The sequence below is a fragment of the Empidonax traillii genome, unplaced genomic scaffold (assembly GCF_003031625.1).
Source record: "Empidonax traillii isolate 1590-97213 ecotype Southwest subspecies unplaced genomic scaffold, ASM303162v1 scaffold580:size560489, whole genome shotgun sequence".
Lineage (NCBI taxonomy): Eukaryota > Metazoa > Chordata > Aves > Passeriformes > Tyrannidae > Empidonax > Empidonax traillii.
Genome location: NW_020955773.1, coordinates 201283 through 212823, shown reverse-complemented (window position 1 = coordinate 212823; position 11541 = coordinate 201283). Strand labels below are relative to the sequence as shown.

General features: G+C 58.3%; 2 protein-coding genes across 2 annotated transcripts in view; both read right to left on the bottom strand.

The window, feature by feature from the left end:
* On the bottom strand, positions 1-2259 carry OTX1 (orthodenticle homeobox 1; the record flags this gene model as incomplete). Its single annotated transcript, XM_027898151.1, has 3 exons — positions 2087-2259; positions 1401-1552; positions 1-723 (listed from the first exon to the last, which is right to left on the bottom strand). Coding segments are annotated over exons 1-3 (972 nt in total), but the record flags the coding sequence as incomplete, so codon positions are not given.
* Positions 2260-6485: 4226 nt separating this feature from the next.
* EHBP1 (EH domain binding protein 1) overlaps positions 6486-11541 on the bottom strand; it is a 178696-nt gene continuing 173640 nt past the window's right edge. Inside the window, exons 22-23 of the mRNA XM_027898157.1 lie at positions 7652-7766; positions 6486-7477 (exon numbers count right to left, since the gene is read on the bottom strand). Coding sequence (XP_027753958.1) covers positions 7387-7477; positions 7652-7766 — 206 coding nt within the window. The 3' untranslated portion in view covers positions 6486-7386. The remainder of the gene's footprint in view (positions 7478-7651; positions 7767-11541) is intronic.

Here is an 11541-nt window from a genome sequence, read left to right as displayed (position 1 = left end):
GTAGTCGAGGCAGTCGGGGGAGTTAAAGTTGAGCTTCCAGGAGGCAGCAGCGGCAGCGGCGGGCTCCTTGTAGTCCAGGCAGTCGGAGGAGTTGAAGGGCAGCCCCGTGCCGCCGTAACCCTGGTGGTGGTGGTGATGGTGATGGTGGTGGTGGTGGCCCGAGCTCTGGCTCAACGGGTGGTGGTGGTGGTGGCCGGGCACCGAGGAGGGCCCCATGGGGCTGAGCTGGTGGGGGTGGTGGTGGGAGTGCATGGGTGCCAGGTAGGAGCTGCAATCCACGCCCCCGAAGTAGGACGAGGAGGGCGGTGCGGGGTACCCCTGTCCGTACCCCCCGCCTTGGCTGTAGGACACGGGGTAGCTGGCGGAGGCGGCGGTGGCGGCGGGGCCGGCCCGCTGCATGCAGGACGCGGCGGCCGGAGGCAGCGGCTCGGGCACCGTCACCCCTGCCGGCGCCGCGCCGGGAGAGATGGAAGCGGGGCTCCAGATGGACGATGCCGGGGTGCTGAGAGATGCCGGGGCGCCCACCGGGGCTGAGGAGGCCGAGCTGGAGGAGGAAGAGGAGGCCGAGCTGGAGGCTGCTGCCGGCGGTGTGAACTGCCCGCTGCTCTCGGAGCCAGAGCTCTCCCGGGCTGGCGAGGATTTCTTCTTGGCTGGCCGGCTCTTGGCCCCGCCGCCGCTCTGCTGCTGCTGCCGGCACTTGGCACGGCGGTTCTTGAACCAGACCTGGAGGGAGAAAATGGGGTGCAGGGCAGCAAGGAGGGGTGGTGGGGTGAGCAGGGGGTCCAGAGAGCCCCAGAAGAGGCTCTCCACCCTGCGAGCACCCAACCAACCTCACCCTGACACCAGTTCTCCAAGTACCCGCACCCAGCCATCAGCGCTGCACATCCCCCGCACCCCAAAATAAAAAACCCACCCCTGTCAAAACATCCAGGCCACAACACATCCTGCCAAAAGCAGGGATGACCAGGGGCAATGGCTGAGGTGTCCCAGCTCCTGCAAAGCCCTGTCACGGTGACAAAATATGGTTTTGGGGGACAGATCTTGCGTTGGGTGCGGCCTGCATATTCCAACCCTTTGGGTATCTGGGGAGCAGTGCCCGGAGCAAGTACCTCTAGGAAGCACTCAGGTAGTGAGGCTGCTATGCTCTGGGGCAGGTGGAATGTGATAGAAGAATACTACTAAAAAAAAAGTTATCACAAGAGGATAACAAATAAAAATAAATGCCCCCTCTTTGGCCGAATGGGACAAACAAGTGGACCGGAGCCCATATGCACCCGTCTCAAGGAAACAGGGATAAGCGTGGACGGAACACTCAGTCTTAGTGGCACCAGATGAGCTGGGATGTTCCTACATCCCCCCAACCGACAGCCGTGCAGGATTCCCCCATGCGGGTCCGGTACCTGGACTCGGGATTCGGGCAGGTTGATCTTCAGGGCGACTTCCTCCCGCATGAAGATGTCGGGGTAGCGGGTCTTGGCAAAGAGAGCCTCCAGCACGTCCAACTGCGAGCGGGTGAAGGTGGTGCGTTCCCGCCGCTGCTTCCGTGGGGTGGCTGGGGGGTGAGCACGGCCACACTGGTCACACTGGATCCCCACGCACCTCCCGCACATTCCGCAGCACAGCGGGAGCCCCGGGATCCCTGGTGCAGTGGCTTGAGATAAACCCCTGCTGCTGACCCCAAATTGCAGCAGTGCCCCCACGGCTGCTGGACCCTGTCTTGCTAAGGGCAGGGCAGGGGGCACAGGTTTGGGGAAAGGTCGGGCCTGGCTCCAGAGGGAGCTACGGGGAGAGTTCGTTGTGCCGAAATAAATCTACTTTTTAAAAATTATTATTTAAAACTTTTTTATCCTTAAAAGACACCACAGGAACGAAGAAACCCCTTGAAGAGGAGAGAAATTCAGCTAGACCCCACTCTCCCCAGCCAGGAGTGCAGGCAAACGGGGGGACCCACCCCACAGCCCACCCTAAACCGTGCGGTCCCATCGGGTCCTCCAAAACAGCCCGGGACAGAACTTTTCCCCCTCCGCTTGCTGGCGGATAGTGGAACTGGGGGGGGCAGGGGGGAGGTGCGGCCCGTGGTACTCACCCGGATACCCCACGGAGGGATGCAGCAGGTCCATGGTGGGACCCGTCAGCCCCAGCCCATTCATGCCGTAAGGGGGCTGTTTGAGGTAAGACATCATGCTAAAAGCCGGGCAGTTTCTTCCAAAGTCCCGCAGAAAAAAAAAATTCAAAACCAAATCAAATGTATGGGGTGGGAAGGGGGAAAAAGAAGGGAAGAAAAAAAAAAAAAAAGCCGACAAAGACTAGCCCCGAAAAAACCCAAACAAGAGGCAAAAAAAATTAAAAAAATTAAAAGCCAACGATAATTTAAAAACGAAGCAGAAAATCAGTGCGAAAGGACTTTTTTTCGTTCCGTCCCGCCGTCAACGCCGCGAGGTCCTCGAGTGATCGCAGGTGAAGTGAGGGAAAAACAAAAAACGAAGGAGAAAAAAAATTGAAAATAACAACGAGGATCGGGAAACGGGCGGATTTCTTCCCCGCACAGAGGTGAGGCCGGAGCGCCTGGGAAGAGAGGGGAGAGAAGCGGGTGAGGCTCCGGCCGCCCCGAGTCCTGCCGGGGGGTACCCGGAGCTCCCGCAGGTCTGCGCCCACCCGGCGCGAGGACACCGGGCGGGCGGCTTCCGATTCTTAATTTTATTATTATTTTATTTAAACGAAGGCGAGTTGCGCGCAAGTGCCGAGAGGCAACAGTGCCCGGCGATCGGGAGAGATAAAGCAATTATTTAAAAAGATAATTGGATTAGGAATCAAAAGGAGGTATCAGAGGAGGGAAGTATAATTAATTTAAAAGCGAGCAGACGGGGACGTTTTAATTAGAAATGGATAAGAGTTAAAAAGCGAAAAAGGAAAAGGGAGCGCGCCGGCAGCCGAGCGGGTGACAGCGCCGGCAGCCGGGACGGGACGGCGACGGGGCCCGACCGGGGATCTCCGGCAGGGCCGGCGGGGGGGACGGACACACACACGGGACCCGGCTCGGGAGGCAGCGGCCGGGCTCGGTGGCAAAACTCTGCAGACAAACGCGAAGGGGAGGAAGGAGTGGAGAGACCCCGGGCGGTCCTCTCGAGCCCCGGGGGTGGCCCCCGCTGCCGAGGCTGAGGCAACTGTCCCCCCAGCCGGGGGTATGGCGGGCACCCCGGGTAAATTCTAGGTGGGGGTTCGTGGCACCCCCGGTAGTCCGGGGCCGGGCGCAGGTCGGGTGGCAACGCCGTGACCCGGCGTTGCATAACTTTGTCGGGGACGCGGTGGAGCCGGCCCGTCCCGGCTGGAAAGCGGTGGGGAAAAAGACGAAAATAAAAGTGAAAAAGAGAAAGAGAGGAAGGAAAGAGGAAAATCCCGAGGCAGCCCCGGCCCAGCCGCGCTCACCACCCCCGCTCGCGGTGCCGCGGGCCCGCTACGCTCCGTCCCGCCGCCCGCCCCGTCGGTGAGCGCGGTGCCCGCCGCCCCCGCCCGCCTCACCTGCGCGGCCACCTGCGGAGCGACTGAGCGACCGCCCGGCGGGGGCTGCGCGGGGCAGCGCGGGGCGGAGCGGGAGGGGGGCGCGGAGGGGGCCGGGCGGGGGGAGGAAGGAGCGGGGGGGGGCAGGCAGGTGAGAGGTGGGCTGGGGAGGGGGGCCGGGGGGGGCGCTGCCCGAAGCCGAGCCGCGCACCCCCGACTTTTCGGGGCGCCCCGCGTTTACCTGCCCGGCGGCCCGCGCTGTCGGGGCGATGGAGCCGCGGCCCTGATGAGGATTGATCACCTACCCCCGGCCCTACCCTTGTATGTGCGCGCAAAGCAACTGCGTAACCAGCCTGGCGCCAATCCCCGGCCGCTCCCCGCCTGACTGACAGCCGCCCGGGCAATGGCAGCGCGGGGCGACGGCTCCTCCGCACCGCCCCGCGCCGCTCCGCGCTCCCCCGCGCACCGACCCCGGCACCGCGGAGAGCCGACCGGCAGGGCCAGGGCTGCGGGGGGTGGGCGCGCAGTGCCCCGCACAACGTCCGCGGGGAGGACGGGCGGTGGGAATTGTTTAGAGAAGTGCCGGGAGGTTGGGGGGTCCGCTCCGCGCCCGCGCAGCTCTGTCCCCTCCCTCGGGAAGCCCCCCACGCCGCTCTGCGCCCAGCTCCGCGCCTTCCTGCGCGCCCCTGCCGCCGGAGGAGACCGCAGAAAAAGTTTCGGCCGCCGCCTTCGCCGGCGCGGAGGGCACTCCTGGGGAAGGGGAGGCGGTGTCGGGGCCCCTCCACCCCAGCGCCCGGGGCCTTTCACAAACTTTGTGTTTTAAAATCCCAATAAAACAGCAGCGACCGCACCTTTCTCCGCGTGTCCCGAGTTTAGAGGTTGCTGCGCACCGCGGGGAGGGGAACGGGGCGGGGGGGGGGGGGGGAGCTGGCGGGGCCCGCACGGGAGCGGCGGGGAAGAGGGTCGAGGTGACACGGGGCCCTCCGCGCCGCTCCGCGGGGTCCCACTCGCTGCGCGGGCCGGCGGGGTCGGGGCGCGGCGTCCGCGCAGGCGATGGAGCGGACCCGGACCTCTAAGGAAGCTCCTGTGCGCGGCTTTTGTTGGTCTCCCCAAATCAACTCCCTCTAATTGCAGTGGAGCTGAAAGCGAGCTAATGTTCAAAGGCGCTGCCCGCCGGCCCCGACCGGAGCGCGGTCTCCCGGGGGGAAGACTTCCCTCCACCCCATTTTATTTTGTTGTCGTTGGAGGTTTTTTTCCCTTCTTTTCAAATCTTTTTCCTGTGCAAGGAGGGAACCGTCTAAGCCGGGCGGGAGGGAGCCGATGAGTAGAGAGAAGGAGGTTAGCAATCTCCTCCGCTCGCCCGCAAAAGTCAGCGACACGGGCACTTCTCCCCGCAACAAAGGCGCCGCGGCCCATTCACAAAAAAGCAAAGGGAGGAGGAGGGAGGAGGAAGACTTTGCGGAGGCAGTTCTCCCCCTTCCAGCCCCTCTTCCCCGTTTTGCCCCGGTGCTGCCGGGGCAGTTCTCGGCCCGGGCTACGCTCCCTACCCCCCACACGCCCCCGCCGCCTTACCATCCCTTCGCCCCGCCGGGGCAGTTCCTGTCCTGGCCGACAGCAGGCACCCCCCGAGGCTGCCCCCCACTTCCCCCACACGCACACCAGGGGGTATCTATGCCCCTCACAAAGCCCCCCGCAACTCCCGCGGTTACCCAATCCCCAACTGCGGACGCCTCCCCCCAGGCTCGGCCGGGGGCTGCGGGAAGGGCGGGCGCGGGGCTCGCCGCCCCCCGAGGTGACGGTCCCGGCGCCTCTGACCCCCCCTCTTCGTTCCGCCGGACGGAGCCGCCGCCCTCCCCGGTGCGCCCAGGTAAGGTCGGCGGCGGGGCGGGAGCTGCGGGTGGGCAGAGGGCTGGGCTGGGCTGCGCGACCCTCGGCCCCGGCGGCAGCGAAGGGCAAGGGCAGCTCGGGCCGGCTGCAGGGCGGGGGGGGCCTTCTGCGACCGGTTTGCCGGGCTGGGGGCGAAAGACGAGGGAAACACACTTATTTTTCCCTCAACCCAGCGGCTGAGTTACTTTTTTCGCAGCAAAAGCCAGGCAAGCACCGGCCCCCTGAGGAGGGGAGGACGCCCGCCCGCGGCCCCCCTCGCCCCCGGGGGCAGCCCCCTGCTTTGGGGCTCAGCAGCTCTCGGTGCCCGGCCGGGCAGGGAGCGCCGCTGGATTTGCCGCTCTCTCCCCTCCTGAGCCTCCGCTGAGCTCCGCAGCTGCGGAGCTCTCGCAGCGTGTTTCCTCCCGTTCCCGGCCCCTGTATTTCTACGGCAGGGGCAGAGGAGCACGGCGGAGACCGCTGCCCCAGCAACCGCGGCGCCGGGGTGCTCCACGCATCTTCCCAAACTTCGCACGGGACCAAACCCACCTGAGGGCCCCAGGGCAGCACCCAGTCCCCCAGGCCGGCACGGAGCCCCCGGCACCGGCGGCTGCTCGAGCAAAACCGACCGCTTCCCTCCTCCACGGGGAAATTTTTTCGGTGTGAGAGGGAGGGCGCAGCGGGGAGCGCGCCGCGGCTCGTAGTTGTACCTGGGACCGCCGGCGATGTTGGGGTCCCTCCCGGGACTGCAGCCGTGATCCCGCGGGATTCGGGCTTCCCTCCGCCCGCTCCGCTCCCTGCGGATGCGCTCCTTACGCGCCCGGAGCCGCAGTGGGTCTTTGGCCCCGCAACCCCCACGCCGTCGGCGGTAGGCATCGGCCCCGCGGGGAAAAGTTTTACCTCCCCCTCCCCGAGTTCCGTATTATTAAAATCAAACGAAAAACTTTTTGATCTGGTGACTTTCGTTGCGCTGGGGAAGCGCTGGCGGTCGAGGGGGGCCCGGGATGCGGAGCCCCGCTGCAACCCCACCCCCGGGATAGGTCCCTTCCCGCCCCCCGCGCCCCCTCCCCGGCTCACTGCGGGCGGGAGGGATGACGTTTCCCAGGTAAAGAGGAAAGCGGCAGTTACGGTAAGAAAGATTCGGGTTTTATTGAAAACTTTATATATGATTCGGCGTTGTAATAAATAAAAGAGACGAGCTCCACGAAGGGACGTTGCGAGCGCGGGACACGCTTGGGGGCACACGGACGGGGCGGGGTGGGGGACGCGGCCGGGCGCAATAAATAACGAGGAGCGGGCGGCGCGGTCCGGCCCGCGGAGGGACGCGGGTGGGAAGTGTCGCGCTGCCCCGGGCCGGGCCAGTCTCTGCCCCCGGGCTGCCCCGCTCCGCTTGCAGCCGCTCCCAGGGTTTTGTGCCAGCTCTGGGGAAGAAGCCCCCCGAGTAAACCAGAGCAGCTCGGCGCTACTCCCGGGGAGATGTAAAACTGATGATATAAACCACTGGTAAATACAGCACATTTTTAATAATAACTGTGGTGGATCTGACCTAACTATAAAATGTAGGTAGCTTATTAAGTATTACATATGGCAGGACTAGATGAAACCATTCCCAATGATTTTTTTTTCTATATCCCCCTCTCTAATTCTATTACGACAAAAACATTTTTATTTCAAAACTCAGCCCTCCTCCAGCTACAGAAACCAGGACAGACTATTTCTTCTCCTCCTTCCGCCCATCTCCGGCATCGCCCGCACGCCAGGGGTCTCGGCGATTCCATTTCCAATGCTTTCGGCAGGAGAGCTGAGCCCACACGGAAATCATGGGACAACGCGAGTTCGCTCGAATGGAAAACAAAAAACAACGGAGTGGGGCCCGGTACAGCCTAGATCTGGCCTAAGAAAATGGAAAAAAGTTTAATTTTTTTTTTCAAAACATCCTTTTCTTTTTTTCCCCAGTCTCATGTCGGCATGTTAAAAATGTAAGAAAGACGCGCTGCGATTTCGCCGCCGCCGTGGGAAGGCCGCTCACTGGAGAACGCATTTCTCTTCCTTCTTGGCCATTTTGCCTTTGTTTTGCTCGAGGGTCCTCTCCAAATGCTCGTCCTCTTCCTCGGCCCTGCGGAAAGAGGCGGCGGGAGGCGCGGTGAGGGGCTGCGCGGGATGGGCGCCGGCCCCGCTCGCCTCCGAGTTCCCCCAGGGTCACGGCGCCCGCGGACTTGGAACAAACTTTCCGTGGGGACCGCGGCGGCTCGGCGGGGACACCCCCCACCCACCCCTTCGCCCGACTCACTGCTTCTCCTGCGCGTCCAGGTCCCTGACCAGCGCGTCCCGTTTGTTAACGAGAATAACGAGTTCGTCCAGCAAAAGCTGCTCTCGCCTCTTCTGCGCCTCGGTCTTCTGCCAGTCTGCGGGAGAACCAGAACAAGAGCAGCGGTGAGAGCCGCGGCCGCCAACGCCCGGCACAGCCCACCCGCGCCGAGCCCGCGGCCGCTGCGGCGGGGAGCCCGCACCCGGCTCGGGACAGCCCGGCCCAGCTCGGCCCGGGACAGCCCAGCCCGGCCCGGAACCCTCTCCCCAAACAGGCTACCGCGGGTACAAGCGCAGCCCGGTGACGTTTCGCCCATCTTGGCTTGGGGGAGCTCAGCAGCTACTTCGGGGTCGTTTGGGTGTTTCTTTTTTTTCCCTTCCCCCCCCTTTTTATTTTTTTAATTCCTTTGAGTGTGAATTTTCTTTTTTGTTTGTTTTGTTTTGTTTGTTTTGTTTTGCCTCTGTAATCAACATTACCGAGACTCCCCTCCCGGAGGAATGCCCGTTTCCCCGCAGCCCGGCTCCTCTGCTCACTCCTCTCCCGCTCCCAGCGGCTGGAGGAATCTCACACTGCGCACCATATGCTCCGCAGTAACTTTAAAGGCAGGTATCGCTTAATTAGCATTTTCCACTTTGAAGTCAAAATACACTTGCTACAGAATATCGCGGGGCTCTCCTCCACCCCCGGCGCTGGCAGCCAGCGGCGGGCGGGCCGCCTCGCTATTCCCAAAGGGATTCCCTCTGGCCGCGGCCCGCCGGAGCCCGGCCCGGCCCGGCCCGGCCCGCCGCAGCCCCCCGGGGCCGCCCGCAGCCTCCGGCTCTCCAGCCAGACCGCGAGGGCTTGTCGCTGTCAGTCAAGCCGCAGCCTTCCCCGCCTCCCTCATTAAGAAGGTAAACAATGAAAAGAAGGAGCAGTAGATTATGAGGGAGATAGCAGGACAAATGAGGAGCGGGAGGGAAAGAGGACACCAGCTCCAAAAAAAAAAAAAAAAAAAAAAAAAAAAAAAAAAGCACCGGGAAAAGCCATCGCCACCGGCTCGGCGATGTCCTCCTCCTTCCCGGCTGCGGTTCCCCAACGCGAAGGGGAGAGAGGGTGCAGTCCTTTTGGCTTTCTCCCCCACCCCCCCGCGCTCTCCATTGCCCTGGGCGATCATGTTAAAACTCACATGGCTGGTGCTTATTCAGATAACCCGAACAATGCTCCCCACCGGTTACCATGTGAATCTTCACAAACCCCGCAAGAATGCGGTGGTTCAAATCCCCCTGACCCCCCTCCAAAGCCAAATTTATTCAAGACAGCAAACTGCTCAGAAGCTTTATGAAAGCAAGTGGTGCTAGAGGGAATTTCAGCCTTGTATTTACAAATTAAAAATTAGATGCATCATCATGCAATAAAGCTTGGAAGAGCGGCAGAAAGGCAGGAATGTGTAACCACTTTTATCGCGCCCTCGCACGCGGGCCCACGAGCGAGCTGCGGGTCCACACGCCCGCGGGAAAACCCACGGCGACACGTGTGTGCGGGCACACTGCGAGCGGCCAGCACGCACGGCCGCGTCCTGCGAGCAGGGAGGGAGCCGGCGCGGCGGCACTCGAGCCCTTCCCAGAGCACAGGCCTGGCAGGGCACTGCCGAAACTTCCCAGGAGTTTTTATTTATTTATTTTTCCTCTTTTTTTCTCCTTCTTTTCCTGTTTCTCCTTCTTTTCCTTCCTCGTTTTCTTTTTTAAGCGTTTCACTTCCCCTCCGCTGTTGACAAGGAAATAATTTTCCAGGTGTACAAAGATTAGTGGAGCTAGCAGCCAAAATTACTAGTAATCCAAACCATTTCTCCTGCCACAGAGCTGCTTTAATTTGGCCTTTTAGGTGCTACTTTTTGGGACAGTCTCTCGACTTCCACTGCTGCTTCCCCTTTTGCTCCTTTTTGGGCAAGTCTCCTTCAGTTCAACCCGTTTAGAACACAGTGCTCTGCCACTCTACAAGTCGGAGCTTCCCCAAACTGAAGGGTTTTACCCCACAAATAAAGCCTCTGCACACGCAGTGCGAGCTCAGCATGGTAAAACTGGCCTGAAAAGTGCCACAGCAGCGAACTGGACAGAAAAGAAGTAGAGAGAGACACGGCAGAGACTTTCAGGGGTGTTTGCTTCCCCCCAGACATGGCCCCCAACTTTCAGGTTAACTTTCCCCTTGCTTCAGCTGTGAATTGAGCAAATCTGGGAACATGAAGCTCTGGATGAAAAGGGACTTGAAATTATCTCTACCTGGACTTGATTTAATTTTTTTTTCAATTTTGATGAAGTTCACTTCATATTTTTAAAGCCTTTTTTCTTTCTTCATTCCCTTGTTCTCTAGTTTCAGCAGCAGTTTTAGTTTTTGAAGGAGCAAATTTCAATTTCAGATTTCAAATTCAGAATATTTCAGTATAGGTTTTGCTCAGTCCTTCACTATCATTTTTTCTCTGTTAAGTCCCTTCCTAAGTAATACAGTTTTTCTTGCCCTGTGTAGTAAATAATGTCCTATTAGGACTTAATGGAACAAATCTATTTGTTCTAATTTTTTTTTTTTTTTTTCCCCTGCATTTGCTTATTATTAATGTTTGAAATACACGATAGGAAAACTTGCTGGCAGAAATATTCCTTTGCAGTTTTACTTCGATTTCTAGAAAAGGATTCTGCCTTTCCTCTCCACAAAATAAATAAGAGTCAAGCAGCAATTGGTTAAAAGGGGATCTGACTCAAAGTATTTAAATAACAGTTTATAGGTGACTACCTTGCAATTTTGTTTTATCCAACAAAATACTGCTGGACAGCAGTTTTGGGAAGCATCCCCATGTTTAAAAAAGCAACTGTGTTCAAGTTTGATTCCTACCTGTTGTGCCTTTTAAGCCAGGATTACCTATAACACCTGTCACATACAGTTACCCAGGCTGACTGCAGCTCTGGGAAGCTACAATATGGGTTGTGATTAATTTGAAGATTTCAGAATAATACTGTTATAAAAGCTACACTCTGCACAAAAATAGGATTAAGCTCTGAGGCTGTATATGAGCTAAAAGTGTTGAAAGCTAAAGCCCCCATGCCACCGCTTGCGACGGGCAGTTTAAAATGACAGAGTTTGCTAAATTCACATTGAAGTAGAAATGTTTGCAATTATTCATCTTCATTGACTTTATATTGTCTTTTTCCGCCCCCTCCCACTGCTTAAACTGATAATTACTTTGAGCAAACAGACGTCCAGATCCCATAGAAATGCTTTAATAGAAATGGTCGTAAGTTTTCGTAGTAAAACCTTCAACCTTGCCACTCTAATAAATAAGCCCGGCACTTTGATGAAAATTAACACTAGTTTTGTAAAGAGCACATTGGGGGATTGCAGTCAGGTCTTATCTTTAGTTCCAGTCAACTAGCAATCCTGAAAGAGTTTGCATCATCATCAGAGCAGGCCATTTGATAGGATTCTGCTGCTGAACCTAATCAATCTATGGAATACTGTGGCTGCGCGGTGTAACAAAGCTAAAATAGATTTACAAATGGGGTTTTAGAGGATAAGCTCCTCCACAGGATTACATATTGATTTTAAATATAAAAAGCTTATCATATAAACCATAACTACAAAAATAGTGAACCTATGCATAAATCCTTTTAGAAGAGCACCCACTTCAAACTATAAGCCAAGAATAAATCAAGATGTACAAAATCCAAAAGAAGATCCATTTCTTGGGCAGAAAATGAACACACCACCCCAAGGTGTGCAAAAACGAACTTATCTTTTCTAAGGAGGCATTAAAACTCGACTGGAAAAGAAAAAAAAAAAAAAAGAAAGGAGTGAGAGGAAAGGTAGCTCAAAGTGAGGCATCCCGGCACTCGGCTACAGACGCG